This window comes from Petromyzon marinus, chromosome 1 (genome assembly GCF_048934315.1).
Source record: "Petromyzon marinus isolate PM22_M1 ecotype Great Lakes invasive population chromosome 1, UKy_Petmar_22M1.pri1.0, whole genome shotgun sequence".
Classification (NCBI taxonomy): Eukaryota; Metazoa; Chordata; class Hyperoartia; order Petromyzontiformes; family Petromyzontidae; genus Petromyzon; species Petromyzon marinus.
This window is the reverse complement of record NC_133667.1, coordinates 32594823-32614502: the sequence shown is the minus strand read 5'-3', so window position 1 is coordinate 32614502 and position 19680 is coordinate 32594823. Positions and strand designations below refer to the sequence as shown.

Genomic DNA, 19680 nt, shown 5'->3' with positions numbered 1-19680 from the left:
TGGACCTATGGGGCCCACCCCTCGCTGTAGGCACAAAGACAAAGATCCCCCGTATAGCCTTAACAGACTCTTGGGGCACACGCGCACACAAAGATCAACACAAAGATCAACACACAAAGATTCCCCTTATAGCCTTAACAGACTGTAGGGGCAAGTGCTGTTAGCGAGCAACTATGAATGCCGGAACGGTACCACGAGGGGGTGGGTGGCCAGCACCATGCCCGACCGCCTTTGTCTCCCCAGTGGCGATGTTTACACACCGCACCATGTACTCATTTGCGGCCACGTCGACCTAGGGAAGGCCCAGGACCGGTTCAGATAATCGTCACCGGTGTTGGCCGTGAGCATTCATAGCGTAGCGCGCCAACCGCTACACCACCGCTCCCCACCACGCGAAGACACACACAACGCGAAGACACACACAACGCGAAGACACACAACAACACACAACAACACACACCAATATATCCCCGTAAATCGGACCGGTCAGATGGAGATAAATCCACGCGATGCGGGTTGGGACGTGAGCCAAATGAGCGCAGGTGATGCAGATGTTGTGGATATCGTTTTGAAGAAGAAGAAGAAGAAAAATAAGCCAGCCAGACTGGTTTTTGAGTACCCGGTTTCCTATATAAGGGGGCACACGCGGACAACGGGCAAGGCGAGTAAGGGCTATCGTGCAGACCGCACGCATGATCAACAGCGAGTGCGTGCGTGTGTGTGGGTGTGTGCCTTCGTTGGTGCTCGCTGCATAACAGCACTTGCCCCAACAGTCTGTTAAAGGCTGTACGGGGGTGTGTGTGTGTGAAAATATATATATCTGACATAACAAATTGAACTCATCAAAGTTGCGCGTAATTGAGTCTTAAAATTGAAGTGGGCGAGTCCGTTAATCTTTGTTTTTACAAAAACATCATCTCTACGTATAAACACATAGAGCCGCGTTCGTACGCACACGTACACAGCCACACTATACACTCAGACGCATATGTAAATATACATACACCAACACACCCACAGACATAATATACATATTCGCGTATGCAGTCACAAGCATACACATATATGCAAACGCATAGGGACGCGTACCCAATCACACACATGCACACATTTACACACATTTACACACATTTACGCACCTTCAAATACACGCGCGTTGTGAGACCATCGCTGTGAGAAGTTTCAAATCACGGCTACACAAGCAATTACACAACCACGCAATCACACGCAGCCGCATAACCACACACAATCACACGCAACCACGAGCAATCACGCAGAGCCGCACAGCCACACGGCCGCGTAACCGCACGCAGATCGCGATTGCGCGCGACCACACGCGATCCGAATCATGGGGATTAATCCGACCATGTACAGGATCCGCTTGCCGGCGCTCGCGATCTTCTTCCAGTTCAGCATGATCGTGCTCTTTGGGGTGTTCGTACGCTACAACGACTTCTCGGACCCCACTCTGTCTTACGAGAAGAACCTGACGGGAGAAGGAGTCGCCAAGAACGAATTCTACTTCAGATACCCAAGTAAGCCTCGTCCTCAACTCGGTGGTGGGAGGAGGGGGGGGGGGGTCATCGCCCCTTCTGATGTAGAAGTTTGCGGTCTTACGACTCTTGTCATCCGCTCCATCTTCTGTGGCGTCTCCATATTGCGCCGCTACGAAGGAGGGCCTTTCCCCGAACCGTCGGTTACTTTTCTTACACGCAGATAGATTCTGTGTTATGAAGGGCCATTGACTGAAACGTCGCCTATTGAGATCCAGAAAGCATTCTATTTTACGAAGGTTAATTGCCTGAAACGTCGCCTATTGAGAGCCAGAGAGCCTCTGTGCTATAAAGAAGGGCCATTGCCCGAACCGTCGATTATATTAATAGTTTATACTCTTTGGTTCTTTCGGTAAAGTCACGTAGGTAGAAATAATAAACACATTTTATTTTTGTTTTATTTCAATTTGTTTTATTTTATTTCTACCTACGTCACTTTACCGAAAGAACCAAAGAGTATGGATTCCTGCAGTCACGAAAGCTTCAAATCAAGATTCATAATAGTTTACTTTAAAGGGCCGTGTCATTGAGCAGCGTGTTATAGTTTCTACCGTCTGTGTTTGGTCAGCAGTGCCAGGTGGGTTATCACGATGTTGGTTTAAACTATTCTTAAACTAAGCTTAACACGTGGGCTTTCGCGACCAGTATTATTCATATTAATGAATAATGTGTCGCAACCCTCCACCACCCGACACGGCCAATCAGTAAGAAATGTGTCACGTTAACAAAACTTCTTCAGCCCACCGGTGTGTTTGAAGAGTGAATCCACAACATTTAGAATATGAGTACGACGTTTGGCTGGTAATTACATCCAGCAACTTTGGGCGATTTGCCAGAATAGTGAAGCCCTCCACCTGCTTCCGGTGTTAAATAGCGCAGCAAGACGACGTCATCATTGAACCCCATCAGGTTTCGAGATCAGAGGCGGGGGGTAATGTAATCGTATAATAGATTAGTAATCAGTTACTTAGTATGTGATTCCTTTTTAAGGAATTGTAATGTGTATTGTGTATTACTTAATAATACGCTTCCAGGCTGCGCTAAGTCTAGCTATCAGAACGGTTAAAATGATTGGTATTTCTCTTGATTACGATGGATTATCTCATTAGTCTTGGCCAGTAATAATTAGTTCTGCATAACACTTCAACGTTATCAAAATAAATTGAGTGTCCTTGTTGGCAAGCATGTTCTGCCACTGCCGACAGCTGTGTTTGAGATAATGTAATGTTCCTTTGGTGTTATTTTAGTCTTACGCTAATGTTACGTCCCGTCTGTCCAACATACCGCATAAGCAATTGGTCCGATATACACCTTCTGTTGATAACTTCGGTAATTCATCTTTAGTACAAGACACTAGTTCACATCTCTGAGCCACCGTGGTGGTGATTATAAGAAACACGCTGACTCCGAAAATACAGCAGGGGTCGGGATCGAACCCACGACCTCCTGCAGACCACGCGAGGTGGTTAACATCTCCGAGCCACCGTGGTTTGCATGATGAGTACAGACGATCGCGGGACGGAGTGAGCGGTGCACGTTCCAACGAGGCTCTTCGTGGTCGGCGACAGAGCTGGAATTCCCGAGGCACAGAAGTGGTAGCGGGGGGGGGGGTCTAGCGTGATCGCTCGGAACAATCCCGATGCTAAGGGTGAACGTCAGTCTCACACAAACGTGCAGCACTTTGGTGAAGTTGCCGCTGTCGAAATTGTAATTGTTGCGTTTAAGCGATTCACACGTGCAATTTTTTTGGCATGCATATAACATTTTCACGATTTCATATTTGTATAAATAAAAAAAAAACAAGTTTCCGGAAGACTGCCTTGTAAGGAAACAGAAGAAAGACAAGTAGAGTGGGGTTGAAAAATATATATATATTTAGCTCTGAAGTTAGAGGAAGTGTAATCGAGGTTAAATTCTGTCACATCGACATTTTTTTTCTCTTTAAAAAGTGACCACCAAACGCGTCCGATGTTTTCCACATCGGCAACCCCCCACCCCACCCCACCCAATGTTTCAAGAGCCGCAATGCACACTGGTGAATACGAGACGGTGGGGACCTTTAATAAATAAAGTCACGAAACAATCCTTCATGAGCCGATCCCGGCCGATGGTAAACTGAACTCCCATGGTGAACTGGACTCCCATGGTGAACTGGACTCCCATGGTGAACTGGACTCCCATGGTAAACTGGACTCCCATGGTGAACTTGACTCCCATGGTGAACTGGACTCCCATGGTGAACTGGAGTCCCATGGTGAACTGGACTCCTATGGTGAACTGGACTCCCATGGTGAACTGGACTCCCATGGTGAACTGGACTCCCATGGTAAACTGGACTCCCATGGCGAACTGGACTCCCATGGTAAGCTGGACTCCCATGGTGAACTGGAGTCCCATGGTGAACTGGACTCCCATGGCGAACTGGACTTCCATGGTAAACTGAACTCCCATGGTGAACTTGACTCCCATGGTGAACTGGACTCCCATGGTGAACTGGAGTCCCATGGTGAACTGGACTCCCATGGTGAACTGGACTCCCATGGTAAACTGGACTCCCATGGCGAACTGGACTCCCATGGTAAGCTGGACTCCCATGGTGAACTGGAGTCCCATGGTGAACTGGACTCCCATGGCGAACTGAACTCCCATAGTGAACTGGACTCCCATGATGAACTGGGCTCCCATGGTGAACTGGACTCCCATGGTAAACTGGACTCCCATGATGAACTGGACTCCCATGATGAACTGGGCTCCCATGGTGAACTGGACTCCCATGGTAAACTGGACTCCCATGGTGAAGTGGACTCCCATGATGAACTGGACTCCCATGGTAAACTGGACTCCCATGGTAAGCTGGACTTCCATGGTGAAGTGGACTCCCATGGCGAACTGGACTTCAATGGTCAGCGGTCGCCAACCAAAATAACAAGAAGAGACATTTCCTTTTCTATCAAGAGCCGCGCAGCAGTCCTTAAAGAGCCACACGCGGCTTGGGAGCCATGAGTCGAAGCTGATCACGTGTCTTCAGTTGTGCAATGGTGTCTGCTGCTGTGGGTGTTGTTGTTTCCACTGATGCTGGTGTTGCTTCTGCTGTTGCGACTTCTGTTGCTACTGCTGGTATTGCTATTGATACTGATGCTGGTGTTGCTACTGCTGTTGCGACTGCTGTTGCTACTGTTGTTTCCACTGCTGCTGGTGTTGCTTCTGCTGTTGCTACTGCTGGTGTTGCTACTGCTGTTGCTACTGATGCTGCTGTTGCTACTGCTGTTGCTCCTGCTGGTGTTGCTACTGTTGTTGATACTGATGCTGGTGTTGCTACTGCTGGTGTTGCTACTGCTGTTGCTACTGTTGTTTCCACTGCTGCCGGTGTTGCTTCTGCTGTTGGAACTGATGGTGTTGCTACTGTTGTTGCTACTGCTGCTGCTGTTGCTACTGCTGTTGCTACTGCTGGTGTTGCTACTGTTGTTGCTACTGCTGCTAGTGTTACTACCGCTGTTACGACTGCTGTTGCTACTGTTGTTTCCACTGCTGCTGGTGTTGCTTCTGCTGTTGCTTCTGCTGGTGTTGCTACTGCTGTTGCTACTGATGCTACTGTTGCTACTGCTGTTGCTACTGCTGTTGCTCCTGCTGGTGTTGCTACTGTTGTTGATACTGATGCTGGTGTTGCTACTGCTGGTGTTGCTACTGCAGTTGCTACTGTTGTTTCCACTGCTGCTGGTGTTGCTTCTGCTGTTGCAACTGATGGTGTTGCTACTGCTCTTGCTACTGCTGCTACTGCTGCTGGTGTTGCTACTGCTGTTGCTACTGATGCTGGTGTTGCTACTGCTGTTTCCACTGATTCTGGTGTTGCTACTGCCGCTGCTGCTGCTGGTGTTGCTACTACTGTTGCTACTGCTGCTGGTGTTGCTACTGCTGTTGCTACTGCTGTTAGTACTGCTGCTACTGCTGCTGGTGTTGCTACTGTTGTTGATACCGCTGTTGGTGTTGCTCCTGCCGTTGCTACTGCTGCTGTTGCTGCTGCTGCTGCCTTTTGCTACTGCTGCTTTCTCTGTCGACTCTCGCAGGACTCCTCTCGTGAAAATACATTTTAAATAGGTTGTTTCGTCAGACGTTGTATTTCTGTTCCCCTTTAAATATTTCGCTGCTCGTTTTTTTGTTTGTCAGGCGATGTTCATCGTTTCGCTATCCGGCAAATCACCACAGGCACTGCCCAAATGTGCGCTGTGACGTCACCGCCGCGCGTCGTCATAGCCAGGCAGCCAGCCAGCCTGTAAAACTTTATTATTTTGTTGTTGTACTAATGTAGAACGATAAGCAAGGGCAGGAGCGCAATGACGCGTAAACACACACCCAGCACAGAGCACCAACACGAGCGCCCAGAGACGTTCGAGTGACATTTCGTTTGCGATGCTGCGTTGGCAAATCGGTCCACAGAGCACCGCTGCCAACCGCTGAGCTAATAACAACGCTGCTCCACGAGGGACAAAAAAACGGGCGACGTTTCGGGCAATGACCCTTCTTCATATGCAAGAGAGATTATCGTGTTTTGTTGTTGTTGTTGTTGACGAACAATGCAGTGACCCAGCAACGCTCGGTGGGAGCTTCATTTTAGGTGCGTGCACAGCTCTGCCACGACCGCTTTCGAGGCCACGGTCAACATCCACTGCTGGATGAAGGCCTCCGTTACGCCGTGTCCTGTAGCGGGAGTTGTTTGACCGATCGACCTTCGCCGCCCACTAATACTCAGGAGGAGGAGGTGGTGGGGGGGGGTGTTTGTTGGTTTCGCTCGAATCACTTTTGCCCACTGATGTTATCCGTGGCCCTTGAACGGTTAGCCACAGAAGGGTCGGCGGGTTCGTAACGCACGAGTGCTAACCACTTCGTCACCCATTCACCACGTCCCTCCCCTCCCCTCCGAAGTAAGACGTTACAGAATCAGAAGCCCCCCAATGAAGCTTTGCAGCTCTCTTTCAATGGTGTGTCTCGATCGGCAGACAGACACGGCAGAGAGAGAGAGTTAATGAACACGGCATGAACACGAAATCCGAATCAGAATATGTATTTATACTGGATGAATCCGATGAGCTGTGAAGCTCTTTGTCCATTAGGGATGGATCGGAGCGTTACAAATAACAACCCATACGAAATGAACACGATCGGAGTGCAAAGTATAGCAAAGGTAAACAAATCACTTAAAAGGCCTCGACACAGAGGCGTTGTTTCTCTGTGTGTCTATGTTGTGTGTGTCTCTCTCTCTCTCTTTGTGTGTCTCTGTGTTGTCTCTCTCTGCTTGTGTGTCTGTCTGTGTGTCTCTGTGTCTGTGTTTTGTCTCTTTCTCAAATTTAGCAATCTTTGGAAGAACGTAATCAGCCAGGTAGGGTGTTGACTGTTATGTTATCCGACTCTCTGTGTTGTATTGCATTATATTTCTAAGTTTACTGGGTTTGTTTTCTCTTTCATTTGTACCTGATGATGATTGCTTGTGTTGCAATCGAAACGTCGTATGCTATTATTTAATTTCTCATTTTCTCTTTCTACGTGACTCTACCGAAAGAACCAAAGAGTAATTCCTGCAGTCACGCAAGCTCCAAATCAAGTTTACATCACTTAAAAGAGACGCCTGGTTGACCCAGTTGCATAAACGCGTCGTTGTGTCTCTTTCTCTTCCTCCTCCTCCTCCCTCCACCACCTCCTTTTGATTCCCACTGACACCTCCTCCTCCTCCTCCTCCTCCCCCCTCCTCGTCCTCCTCCCCCAACACCTTCGTCGCCGTGAACCCACCGCAGGTTTCCAGGACGTGCACGTGATGATCTTCATTGGCTTTGGCTTCCTCATGACCTTCCTCAAGCGCTACGGCTTCACGAGTGTGGGGGCCACGTTTTTCCTCGCCACCTTCGGCATCCAGTGGGCCACCCTCATGCAGGGCTGGTTCTGGCACCTGGGTCCGGACGGCAAGATCCGAGTCGGGGTCATCAAGTGAGGGGACACTGCAAACACACAAAACAAAGACAAAGATCCCGCCCCGTATGGCCAGTAACAGACTGTTGGGGCAAGTGCTGTTAGCGAGCACCTATGAAGGTCAGAACGGCACACGATGGGGGTGGGTGGCCAGCACCACGCCCGGCCGCCTTTGTCTCCCCAGTGGCGATGTTTACACACCGCACCAGGTAATTTCTTAAGGCTGAGTCGACCTAGCGGAGGCCCGGGACCACACACATCGGGGTGGGTCGACTCCGCCACCCCTGCACTGATCACCGTGAAGTATGGTCCAACACCCCCCCCCCCCAAAAGCTACACTCGTCTCGGCTCGTTCGTTGCACGTGACATAAGCGGCACGGCGCGGCTTGTGAAGTGGAAACAAAACAACAACCCACGATGGCCTCTCGTGAGCCGGAGCGCGTGGCTGGCTCGGTTGTGCGGTGGCGAAGGAGATGTGCTTCACTGTCTGTGTCTGTGTGTGCACATGGCCTGGCACAAGCGTCGTGGTGACGTCACCGCCACTTAGAATGTCGGTTGTTGTTATTGTTGCGTCTGTGTGTGTCTGTGTGTGTGTGTGTCTGTGTGTGTGTGTGTCTGTGTGTGTGTCTGTGTGTGTGTGTCTGTGTGTGTGTCTGTGTGTGTGTGTCTGTGTGTGTGTGTCTGTGTGTGTGTGTCTGTGTGTGTGTCTCTGTGTGTGTCTGTGTGTGTGTGTCTGTGTGTCTGTGTGTGTGTGTCCCGTGACCTCCTCGTCAGCGAGCCTTCGATAGCACCCCTGCGTGGCCTCAAAGTGCACATAACCTGGCACGAGTGGCGAGTTGTTGTTGGTCTGTTGTTGTTGTGTATGTGAACTCTGATCAAACTCGCAGCGGCGGCTTTTGGCTGCTCGGCCATCGAACACTTTCAGAAGCGCTTCTGCGGCCCCCTGGAACGCTCTTCCTTCCGATATGAGGATGCCACTGGAGCTATGTACTTTTAAATCATCTAGATTGACGAACTAATTTCTTTAGAACTCCTTTTTGTGTTTAGTTTGTTGTCCTTCCCCCGCACTTCCGATGAGTATGGTTGGCTACGGACGGTGCGAAAGAAGTTCATCATACGCTACATACATAGACTCACGCGGAGACCCATAGACTCACGCGGAGACCCATAGACTCACGCGGAGACCCATAGACTCACGCGGAGACCCATAGACTCACGCGGAGACCCATAGACTCGCGCGGAGACGACCCCATAGTTTGTTGTCCTTCCCCGCCACCTCCGATCAGCACGGTTGGCTACGCACGGTGTGAAAGAAGTTCAACGTGCGTGCATATGCAATGCGTACGTGTGTCTCCCGTGTCCGCTCAGCATGATCAACGCCGACTTTTGCGTGGGCTCTGTGCTCATCGCGTTTGGCGCCCTGCTGGGCAAGACCACCCCGGTGCAGCTTCTCTTCATGGCCCTGCCGCAGATCACTCTGTACGCGGTCAACGAGTACATCGTCCTGCACCTCCTCAGGGTGCGAGCTCATCCCACCCTCGTCACCCTCAACTCTCCTCGTTCGCACTCGCTCGCTCGCTCGCTGTTATCGTCATCATCATCACTCCTCGTTCTAACTCGCTCACTCTTATCACCATCATCATCATCACCACCATCATCATCACTCACTCACCCTCCCCAACCGTAAGAGGTGGGTAGGGCTTCATTCAGCAGCCGATTGACGGAGGGCAGTCGAGTTATGTGATTACTCGCGGTCCGTAATGCGGTTGCTTTGCATTGCGTTGCGGCTCAGCGTCAGAGTTCGTTGATGTAGCACGCGCCCGGCCGCGTCATCGTTGTTCAGATGAAGCAGCGGCGAAGCGCCGCCGTTGACGCTCCATCTTGAGAGTTTGCATTGTCCCAGGAGGCCGCCGTAGATGGAGAGATTGTCACTCTCGGACGCGAATCGCTTGACCCCATTGGTTCTCAGCCTACAGGTATCGTGGCCGCCCACTCTTCCACAGCCGGTCAACCACGTGCAACCCTTATTGTTGTTGCGACTTTTGTTGCAGAGGGTGTAGGAATTCCAGGATTGCTATGGCCACACGTTTGCTGCTGTTGTTGCCGTTCATTTCATGGACGGACGACAATAATTTATTGTTGTTGTTATTATTGTTGCAGTCATTCAGTTGTGCAATGACGCTGGTGGTGAAGCAGTGGCACATTCGTTAACGAACCTCCCGTGGACGTGGCCAGGGGAAGGCAGTACAGAAAATGCGTATCGCATGAACGAGACTGAACCCATTTGCTCCATCTGTACGGAATAGAGCGTTGCCCCCTCGCGCGCGTGAGTTTTCTGTGGGTGCTCCGGTTTCCTGCCCGGTGTCACCTGACTATGACACAAAGGAGCGCCGCAGAGCTTGAGAGAATTGTTGACGCCACGTGGCCGCTGCTGTCGCTGTTGCGGTGCAGTGCAACGATGCCGGCGGCTCGATGACCATCCACACGTTCGGCGCGTACTTCGGACTCGCCGTGTCGCGCGTGCTCTACCGCCCGGGACTCAAGGACGGGCACCCCAAGAACGGCTCCGTCTACCACTCGGACGTCTTCGCGATGATCGGTGCGTGCGGTAACTTCTTCTCACTCGTGGCAAAGCGGTTCAGTCTCGTTCCTGCGCAGGATCAGAGCCGTCTCTAGGCTACAGCGATGTTTAACGCACCGCGCCAGGTACTCGTGTGTATGTACGCGGGTTGAACTTCTAATCGCACCCCCCCCGCCCCCCCACGGAGTTAACCGTTGCTCATCGGAGGTGCAGGGGGGGGGCGGTGAAGGACAACAAAACAAGACGCGAGTCGACCTAGGGGAGGCCCAGGACCGGTCCAAGTAATCGCCACTCGGTGTTGATGGCCGTGAGCGGGAAGATCGAACTCGGGTCGCCGGGTTTGTAGCGCAGCAGCGAAGCGCTAACCAGCGAGTGCAAAGACAAAGATCTCCCGTACGGCCTTTAATAGACTGTTGGGGGCAAGTGCTGTCAGCGAGCATCTTGCTGTTAGCCGTGGGCGAGGGCCGAAGCGCGGGTGGCCGGGTTCGGTGAGCGCCGCACGCTAACCACTGCACCCACCGCTCCGTGCACTGCGGCCCACGCACGTACGCACGCGTCGGCGCGATGCAATTTGCGTCACCGCTAATATGCGGGTGGCAAATCCCCCGCCGGCTGTTTACGTTCTGTCTCGAAGATGAATCCCGCCTGCAAACACGGTGCTCGTGCACGCGCGCGACGTGCCGGAGAAGTGTCGCCTCTCCGTTGGGACGCACTGGCGCTGTTTGCTACGGATACATACGACTCACTCGCTGCGATGACGTCCTCCTGCTGCTGCTGCACTAAATCGCTCATTAAACTTATTTTAAGTTGACGGATGTGAAAAAGGAATAGCGCTTGCTCGCCGCGGGGCTTGCGGCGTGGTGCCTGGCTACTTTTTTTACGTAAACCCCACCATCGGAGAGGCAAATCGTTCGCGAACACACACAAACCCACAAACAAACCCACGAACAGACAATTTTTTTTACTTTTATACATATAGATAATATTGGTCGCGAAAGCCGCCTAAGTGTTAAAATCACTCGCTGTGTAGCTACGAAAAAAAACCCCCAAACTATACTTATGCAACTTTTTTTTATTTTACCAGGTAAGGCCACTCACTGAGCTATATATATATTTTTTTTCAGAAGCGACCTGGCCATCACAAATGATAGCCCAACAAAGTGGCTCATTGCGTTGCAATTTATCGCAGACATATACTCCAAACGCATGAAGAGGTGGCTTAGAGTTCTGTGCTTTGAGTCGGCACTGCTGGGAGCTGTTGGGTTCCAGTCTGCGCGTGTGGCCTCCCGTGATTAACCGGCGTTCAAAAAAGCGCAGTGAGTCGGAGGTCTCGCCTCGGTTCTCAACGACTGCCGCGTTAATTTTTTCTCTCGCTTAATTGGCCAGAATTCAATGATGACGACGATGATTTGATTTGCAATGAAGATGGTGCCAATGGTAATGACGACAATGCTGCTGCTGGTGATGATGATGACATGATAATGATGATCATAGCTGCTATTTGCGGATTTGCCTCAATCCACATCAAAGGCAAAGATCCCCCGTGTAGCCTTAATATAATTTTGGGGCAAGTGCTGTTAGCGAGCACCTATGAAGGCCGGCACGGCACACGAGGGGTTGGGTGGCCAACACCACGCCCGGCCGCCTTTGTCTCCCCAGCGGCGATGTTTACACACCGCACCGGGTACTCATTTGAGGCTGAGTCGACCTAAGGGAGGCCCAGGACCGGTTCAGGTAACCGTCACCCGGTGTTGATGGCCGTGAGCGGGAATCGAACTCAGGTACCCGGGTTCGTAGCGCAGCGCTGACCACTACACTACCGCTCCCCGCTCTATGCGCCCCCCCCCACCTTTGCACCCCCCCCCCCCCACTTCCACCCCGTGACTCCCCTCCTGCCCAGCTGATGACCCCGACGTCTGTCCCGCACACAGGGACCATTTTCCTCTTCCTCTTCTGGCCGAGCTTCAACTCCGCCATCTCGGCGGCGGGTAACGACCAGCACCGGGCCTCCATCAACACCTACTACTCGCTCACGGCCTCCGTGGTCGTCACCTACGCCATATCCAGCCTCACCGACAAGCACGGCAAACTCGACATGGTGAGTCGAACCGTGTTCGAGTCGACCTGTGTATGAGTCGATCTGTGTATGAGTCGATCTGTTTATGAGTCGACCTTTTATGAGTCGACCTATGTATTAGTAGATCTGTGTATGAGTCGACCTATGTATTAGCGGACCTGTGTATGAGTCGACCTTGTATTAGTCGACCTGTGTATGAGTCTACCTGTGTATTAGTCGACCTGTGTATGAGTTGATCCGTGTATGAGTCGATCTGTGTATGAGTCGACCTTTTATGAGTCGACCCATGTATTAGTAGATCTGTGTATGAGTCGACCTATGTATTAGCAGACCTGTGTATGAGTCGACCTTGTATTAGTCGACCTGTGTATGAGTCTACCTGTGTATTAGTCGACCTGTGTATGAGTTGATCCGTGTATGAGTCGACCTGTGTATGAGTCGACCTGTGCATGAGTCGACTTTTTATGAGTCGACCTGTGTATGAGTGGCTACGGTGGCGAGATGTTAACTACCTCGTCTAGTATGCAGGAGGTTGTAGGTTCGATACCAACCCCGACGCCTGCTGTATGTTTGGTGCTTGTGTGTCTCGCTCCACGTGGTCACGTGGAGTTGTATCCGAGCACTCCGCTTTTCCCCTCCACATTTAGAATCGACATCCACGCGTTGAGGGTATTTTGGCTGCGATACATTTCTCCGTGATCGTTTGTGGCCACGTCGATTCAGAGAAAGAGCTGTACAGCTCAGTGGGCCGTTAACATCTCGCCACCGCTGAACCCTCAATGCCTCCATGTCGCTGTGCTCCCGTGTCCTCGCGTGTCTCCACGTGTCCTCCTCGTGTTGCCCCCCCCCCTCCCCACCCCCTCCCGGTGTGTCTCAGGTCCACATCCAGAACGCGACGCTGGCGGGAGGGGTTGCGATGGGCACGGCCGGGGAGATGATGGTGACGCCGTACGGTTCGCTCATCGTGGGCTTCATCGCCGGCACCATCTCCACGTTGGGCTTCAAGTATCTCTCTGTGAGTCGTCATCGTCATGAGCAGCAGCAGCAGCAACATCATCGTCAGAAGCATCATCATCGAACTAGATGCCACGATCACCATCAGCAACATTATCAATTCGTTCAAGGTCCATATATTTACGCATTACACCTACGGGCTATTGACCCATGGATCGTGATGATGATATATTATATAAATACAATATAAGTTCCTAACGTTGGACCCCCGGCTCTCCACCACGTGACAGCCTCTGCTGGCCTCCAAGCTCAAGATCCAGGACACGTGCGGCATCCACAACCTGCACGCCATGCCGGGCTTCATCGGTGGCATCGTTGGGGCTGTCACGGCCGCCACCGCCCCCAACAGCGGCACCTACGGCCCTGGGTGAGCGCGCCTCCACTCCCCCAGAGTACACCCAGAGTACACCCAGAGTACACCCAGAGTACACACAGAGTACACTCAGAGTACACTCAGAGTACACCCAGAGTACACCCAGAGTACACACAGAGTACACCCAGAGTACACACAGAGTACACTCAGAGTACACCCAGAGTACACCCAGAGTACACACAGAGTACACCCAGAGTACACTCAGAGTACACACAGAGTACACTCAGAGTACACCCAGAGTACACTCAGAGTACACTCAGAGTACACCCAGAGTACACTCAGAGTACACCCAGAGTACACCCAGAGTACACCCAGAGTACACCCAGAGTACACTCAGAGTACACACAGAGTACACTCAGAGTACACCCAGAGAGTGCAGCAAGATTACACTCAGAGTACACTCAGAGTACACCCAGAGTACACTCAGAGTACACACAGAGTACACTCAGAGTACACCCAGAGAGTGCAGCAAGATTACACTCAGAGTACACTCAGAGAGTGCAGGAAGAGTGCAACCAGATTGAAAACCAGAGTACGCACAGAGCCCACCCAGAGTACCACCAATCGACTCAATTGGGATTACACACAGCGGCAATCATCGCCCCCTCCTGGCAGATGAATGCCCCCACGCAGGACGGGTACTGAAGCACCTTGTGCTGCACAAAGACGGCTGCCACTTGGGGGGGGGGGGGGGGTGCCCTTTAAAATGTTGGATGCGAGATGTGATGGAAGCCACTTATTGCGTGCAAAGTGCACCAGCATAAAGGGCAAATCATCATCACCATTATCAACCGGAGTATAGCCAGAGACGACTAAAGCTACGCATGCATCAGGTAGGTGAGGATGGGTGAGGGTCGGCGAGTGTTGGGTGAAGTGGTGGGTGGGTGAGTGAGGGTAGGAACAGGTGGAGGGATGAGTGAGTGAGTGTGTGAGTGAGGTTACGTCACGTCGAGTTAAGTCCAGGTTAAGAAAACGTGTGAGATTGACATGTGTTGCTGTTTTGTCGTTTACAGGCTCACCGATACCTTCCCTGTCCTCAAGGAATATCCGGACAGGCGAATCGGCGGGTACCAGATGGCTGGCACCATGGTCTCCATGGCGATGGGTCTCGTGGGCGGGACCATCGTAGGTGGGTCACGCCCACGGCGACGAGGCAACGAACACCGCACAGCAGGCCCTCGGCATTCGCGGGTCACTGGTCCCCAAAGAGACGCGAATATCGAACCCGCGAATATCGAATCCTCGATCATTGAATCGGCGCATATTGATGCCATCGAGTGTGGAGGGACGTGGGTGGCTGCGTGCCAATCGACAGCCGTGCGAGCTTGAGGGCCGTGGCAGCGATAGCTGCGCGTGACGCTGCCTCTCGTTGCTGCTGTCTCTGAAAGGCTTCCTCCTGAAGCTGCCGATCTGGGACTCCCCGGAGGACGAGGAGTGCTTCCAGGACGAGTCGTACTGGGAGGTGAGCCGCCAGGGTCGACGAGAGGTCGCCTCGGCCAACGTCGCTCGCGCACTCCCACGCGAGTCGCTCGACCCTCGTGGCAATGTTATTTGCGTCTTGCCGCAAAGTCACGTTAGTTCCATTTAGTTCACAGTTCAATTTATTTGGTATAGCCCTGTGAGCCATTCGGCTCTTGAATCGGGTACAGCCTCAACAAACAAAAAACAAAAACATGAACAAGAAAACATCTTAATGTGACTATGTGACTGTGCAAACAGAAAATCCAGGAAAAAAACACATCAAAATATTCCTGAAATAGCACCGTACACCAACGCTGTGTGCAAAAATCCCGGTGGGATGCAAGTCAAACAACAACAACAACAAAACAACTTAGATTAAGGCCATCAGTCTAACTCCGTACTACAATAAACAAAAACATGGCCAAAACAAAAAAACGTTTTCGAAATCACCAAAATAAAAGCCATAAATGCAATGTAACAGTGATCATAGGGACTGTGACCGAATTTTTTTAACAATAAACTACATAAATAACATGTAACACCAAACCCCAGAGCCATATTTTAGGCCACTGAATAGCAGTGGCAGCTAGGGGTGTACGTAGACAGGTTCAAAGAAAATAACGAACAAAAAAAACGACGTCGTTTCGTTTAGCAACACAAAGGAATCGTCTTTTATGCCTCCTGATGACGATCGCTTGTGTTGTGATCGAATCGTCATGGTTTTTTTTTTATTTGCTTTGAACCTATCTGCGTGACTTCACCGAAAGATTTGAAGCTTTTCTGACTGCAAGGATCCATACTCTTTGGTTCTATTCGGTAAAGTCACGTAGGTAAAAAATAAAACAACAAAAAATCACGACGTTTCGGCAACAACACAAGTGGCCTTCATCAGGTGAAGGGACCAGACTGTCTCGAGGACAGCGCTGAAGTGAACACAGCCAAGCTCAGACCGCGACCTTTAAGCTGTGTGAGAGGAATTAAGGTGCCTTGACAAAGGAATTAGCATAAAAATTAGCATTTAATTGGCGGACTTAGCATGATGAACGGTGTAGAGGGGGTGAACATGTGCAGGCGTCGTGATTTTTGTTGTTTTATTTTTTACCTACGTGACTTTACCGAATAGAACCAAAGAGTATTTACCGAAAGACCCAAAGGATATGAATTCCTGCAGTCACGAAAGCTTTCAGCCCTCGTGGCAATGTTTTCTCAACCCCCCCCACCCCCTTCGTAATGGTGCCCACCCCCCTTCCCCTCCGCTCCCCCACAAACAAGACCACTGGTCGCCCTCCCGCCCTCCTCACCACCATGTTACTCAGGCCACAATACACAGGGAGACCGCACGTCTACTGCTGCTCGTAGGGATGTATGTACGTACCGCGGTCTCCTCGACGGGTGTCAGTTTCAAGGCCGAATCGTACGGAGCGAGGAGGCTGCCGTCTCTCTAGGGTCACGGCGATTCAGGGCGACCGCCCCGGGCTCCACGCTTTGGGGGGGGGGGGGACCCACGCTTTGACGTTGCGGTGTCAGATGCAATATTGCCGGTTTATGTGGAAAATGTCGGGGGTGGGGAGCGGGGGGGGGGGGGCACAGTGCGTGATATGCCCTGGCAACCCGATAACCATTACCCCTGGCCACAGGGGTAATGGTTATCGTATGTTGAACGTATGTTGAACTTCTTTCGCACCGAACATAGCCAACCGTAATAATCAGAGGTGCGAGAGCGCTTGGCTCGCAGTCCAGAGGGTTCGAGTCCCGTCTCCCGGCTGGCCAGTTGAAACATTGGGGGTGAATTTTTTGTTTGTTTAATCATTATCCCCTACCGCCTTCTGCCCAACCCCCGGCAGCAGTGTAAATGGGCTCACCGATTAGTCGACGATCGGCGGGGCTCGCGTGCGGTGGAGTAAACTGTGGGTGCGTATTCCAACGTGACCTGGTCAGTTGTGGTGGAGTAGACCAAACGCCCTCTTACAATGGGGGCCCTCTCCGCCAGCAGTGGGGTGGGCATGTCATTTGTTGACGATTTTTATTTTTAGCAGATAAGAGCTACTGAGCTACGTACGCTAAACGCGACTCGTCGTGAATTGGCTGAAAACGTCTTTAAATATAAAGATGCAATGTCGCTTGAGTGGGAACCTCCTGAAAGAGAGAGTCCCACAGCTCAGCGTGGCTTTCCTGGATAACGAAGTAAAGAAAGTCATTCAAACTACCGGGCAAGGCCCACTGAGCGATATATTTCGCTCTTTTTTCAGAATCGACCTGCCCATCACAAATGACGGTGGCTTATCATCACGTGGAAATTTGCAGCAGCTAGATACTCTAAACCAGCGTTCTTCACTGATTTTCAGAGGGGGTGTTGTCACGTGTTGTGTATTGTTGTCACGTGTTGTGTATTGTTGTCACGTGTTGTGTATTGTTGTCACGTGCTGTGTATTGTTGTCACGTGGTGTGTATTGTCGGGGAATGGGGGGACGCACTAAAGGCCGCCAGGGGCCGCCAGTGGCCCGCGGGCCTTGCAACAAAGAACACCGCTCTGAACGCGTGTTCTCTTAATATTCACAGGGGCCGCACCCGTGCCTGTGTTGTGTCGGGAGCGAGTCACCCCAATGTTGTCCGCCTCACGTCGTCCTCCACTCTGCAGGTACCCGGGAGCGACGAGGAGGATCACAGTCCGGCGCCTAAAGACCGCAACAACCAGGACTTCCAGATGACGATCGAGAACTCCAAGGTTGATTCTTAGTGGCAGCGAGAAGCGAGGTGTGGTGTGTGTGTGTGTGTACGTGTGTGTGCGTGTGTGCGTGTTGGTTAGCACGCTGTTCCGGCATCGGCGCATCCACACAACATCATGGATGCATGCCGGGTCCAAGCAAGAACATCTGCTGGACTACATAGTGACGGACCAGCGAATGCGAGCCCATGTCCTTGACACCAGGACCTACCGTGGAGCTGATCTGCCCTCTGACCATCGACTAGTCATCTGTAAGATGCGCCTGCCATTCTTCCACTCCGGTGGTGGGTGTACACCCAGGACCCCATTCCAACCTAAAGTGGCCTGGTCTCAGTTATCTGATGAAAGTTGCAAGCGAGAATTTCATCATCGCTTGCGGCTGGGATTGGCATCGTCCCCGACTCCTCCTGATGTCGAGGGTAAATGGGCGAGGTTTAGGACTGTGACTCATGCAGCTGCAATGGCTGCTTTGGGTACGCGGTCCAGACCTCCCCAGACACCCTGGATGACAGAGGAGTTGTTCAGGATGGTTGAGAAAAAGCGACAGGCCCACTGTCATCGGCTACAGAATCCCACGTCAGAGAATGAGGAGGCTTACCGCAGCCTTCGCTCGGAGGTTCGGAGAGCCGTGAGGCGCTGCAAGGATGGGTGGTGGTCGCGGGTTGCTGAGGAGATGGAGTCTGCCTCAGTGGCCCGTGATCACAAATCTCTATTTAACTCCATCAAAAAAGTAACCTGCAGCGCCACACCTATTACCATCATTAGGGGAAAAAACGGTGATCCAATTTCCGACCCCCAGGAACAGGTTCGCAGATTTGCTGAGCATTTCTGTGAGGTCCTGGGGGAGGGAAAATCCCTCAGCCAGGAAAACATCGCGGCACAAAGTGAGGATGACCCTGCTGAGGCTGCGGTGCCTCTAATATTGGATGAAGTCACCCCCTGTGAGTGGCTGGCTGAGGTGCCATCTGCTGAGGAAGTATTGAAGGCGATCCGGAGTCTGAGACCAGGAAAGGCAGCGGGCAGAGATGATCTCCCAAGCGAAATGCTGAGGGAGGGTGGCGTTTGTGCACAGACTGCCCTATATGACATCATAACAACAGTCTGGACCACTGGACGGGTTCCGCAGGATTGGAAGGATGCCCTGGTGGTCCCCCTTTTTAAGAAGGGGGACCGCACAGACTGTAACAACTACAGGGGCATCTCACTCCTCAGTGTGCCGGGAAAGGTCCTGGCAAGGATTATTCAGCATCGCCTTGCCAGGCACGCTGAGGAGAGGCTTGCGGAGCCCCAATGCGGTTTCAGGAAAGGGCGGTCCTGCACAGATGCCATATTTTCTGTCCGTCTGCTACAGCAGAGGTGTAGGGAATTCCAACAAGACCTACATCTCTGCTTTATTGACCTGGTCAAGGCCTATGATACCATCAGTAGGCCTGGGCTCTGGGTCGTTCTTCGTGCTTTTGGAGTACCTGACCCTCTGCTCACGATCATTAAGGACCTTCATGATGGTGAGCGGGCCCGGGTAAAACTACGTGGCCGGGAGTCAGAGCCATTCCCTGTACACCTTGGGGTGCGACAGGGATGTCCTTTGGCTCCCACATTATTTAACATCTATTTTGACCACGTAGTTTGTGAAGCCTTCAATAGCTGTACCGGGGGAATCTCCATATGGTACAGATATAATGGGAGGCTAATCGATGCCCGGGTGCGGTCAAGGGATGGCTCCCTATTGCTCAACCACGTTATGTATGCTGATGACTTGGTAATAGCTGCTCAGTCAGAGGAGGAGTTGGAGACGCTGCTGCTGAGACTGGAGCATGCCACTAAGAGGTGGGGCCTTACCATCAGCCCCACCAAAACTAAGCACCTGCCTGGGTATTTTGTACCATCGGACACTCCACCACCACAACTCCCAATCGGTGATGGGGCAGTTGTGGAGAG

At 51.9% G+C, this 19680-nt stretch overlaps 1 protein-coding gene across 1 annotated transcript; it reads left to right on the top strand.

Annotated features, from left to right (window-relative positions):
- The first annotated feature begins 285 nt into the window (after positions 1 to 285).
- On the top strand, positions 286 to 17788 carry LOC116940170 (ammonium transporter Rh type C-like). Its single transcript, XM_032949529.2, has 10 exons — positions 286 to 1535; positions 7340 to 7529; positions 8880 to 9030; positions 9963 to 10110; positions 12024 to 12190; positions 13047 to 13184; positions 13414 to 13550; positions 14570 to 14685; positions 14945 to 15018; positions 17656 to 17788. The coding sequence occupies exons 1-10, from the start codon at positions 1349 to 1351 to the stop codon at positions 17752 to 17754; spliced, it is 1407 nt and encodes a 468-aa protein (XP_032805420.1). The 5' UTR covers positions 286 to 1348; the 3' UTR covers positions 17755 to 17788.
- The last annotated feature ends 1892 nt before the right edge of the window (positions 17789 to 19680 follow it).

Excerpts from the sequence above, each read along its gene's own strand:
- LOC116940170 (XM_032949529.2), top strand. The coding sequence starts at position 1,349 with ATGGGGATTAATCCGACCATGTACAGGATCCGCTTGCCGGCGCTCGCG. Across the intron at positions 12,191-13,046 it reads AGCACGGCAAACTCGACATG|GTCCACATCCAGAACGCGAC; the intron begins GTGAGTCGAACC and ends GGTGTGTCTCAG. Across the intron at positions 13,551-14,569 it reads AGCGGCACCTACGGCCCTGG|GCTCACCGATACCTTCCCTG; the intron begins GTGAGCGCGCCT and ends TGTCGTTTACAG.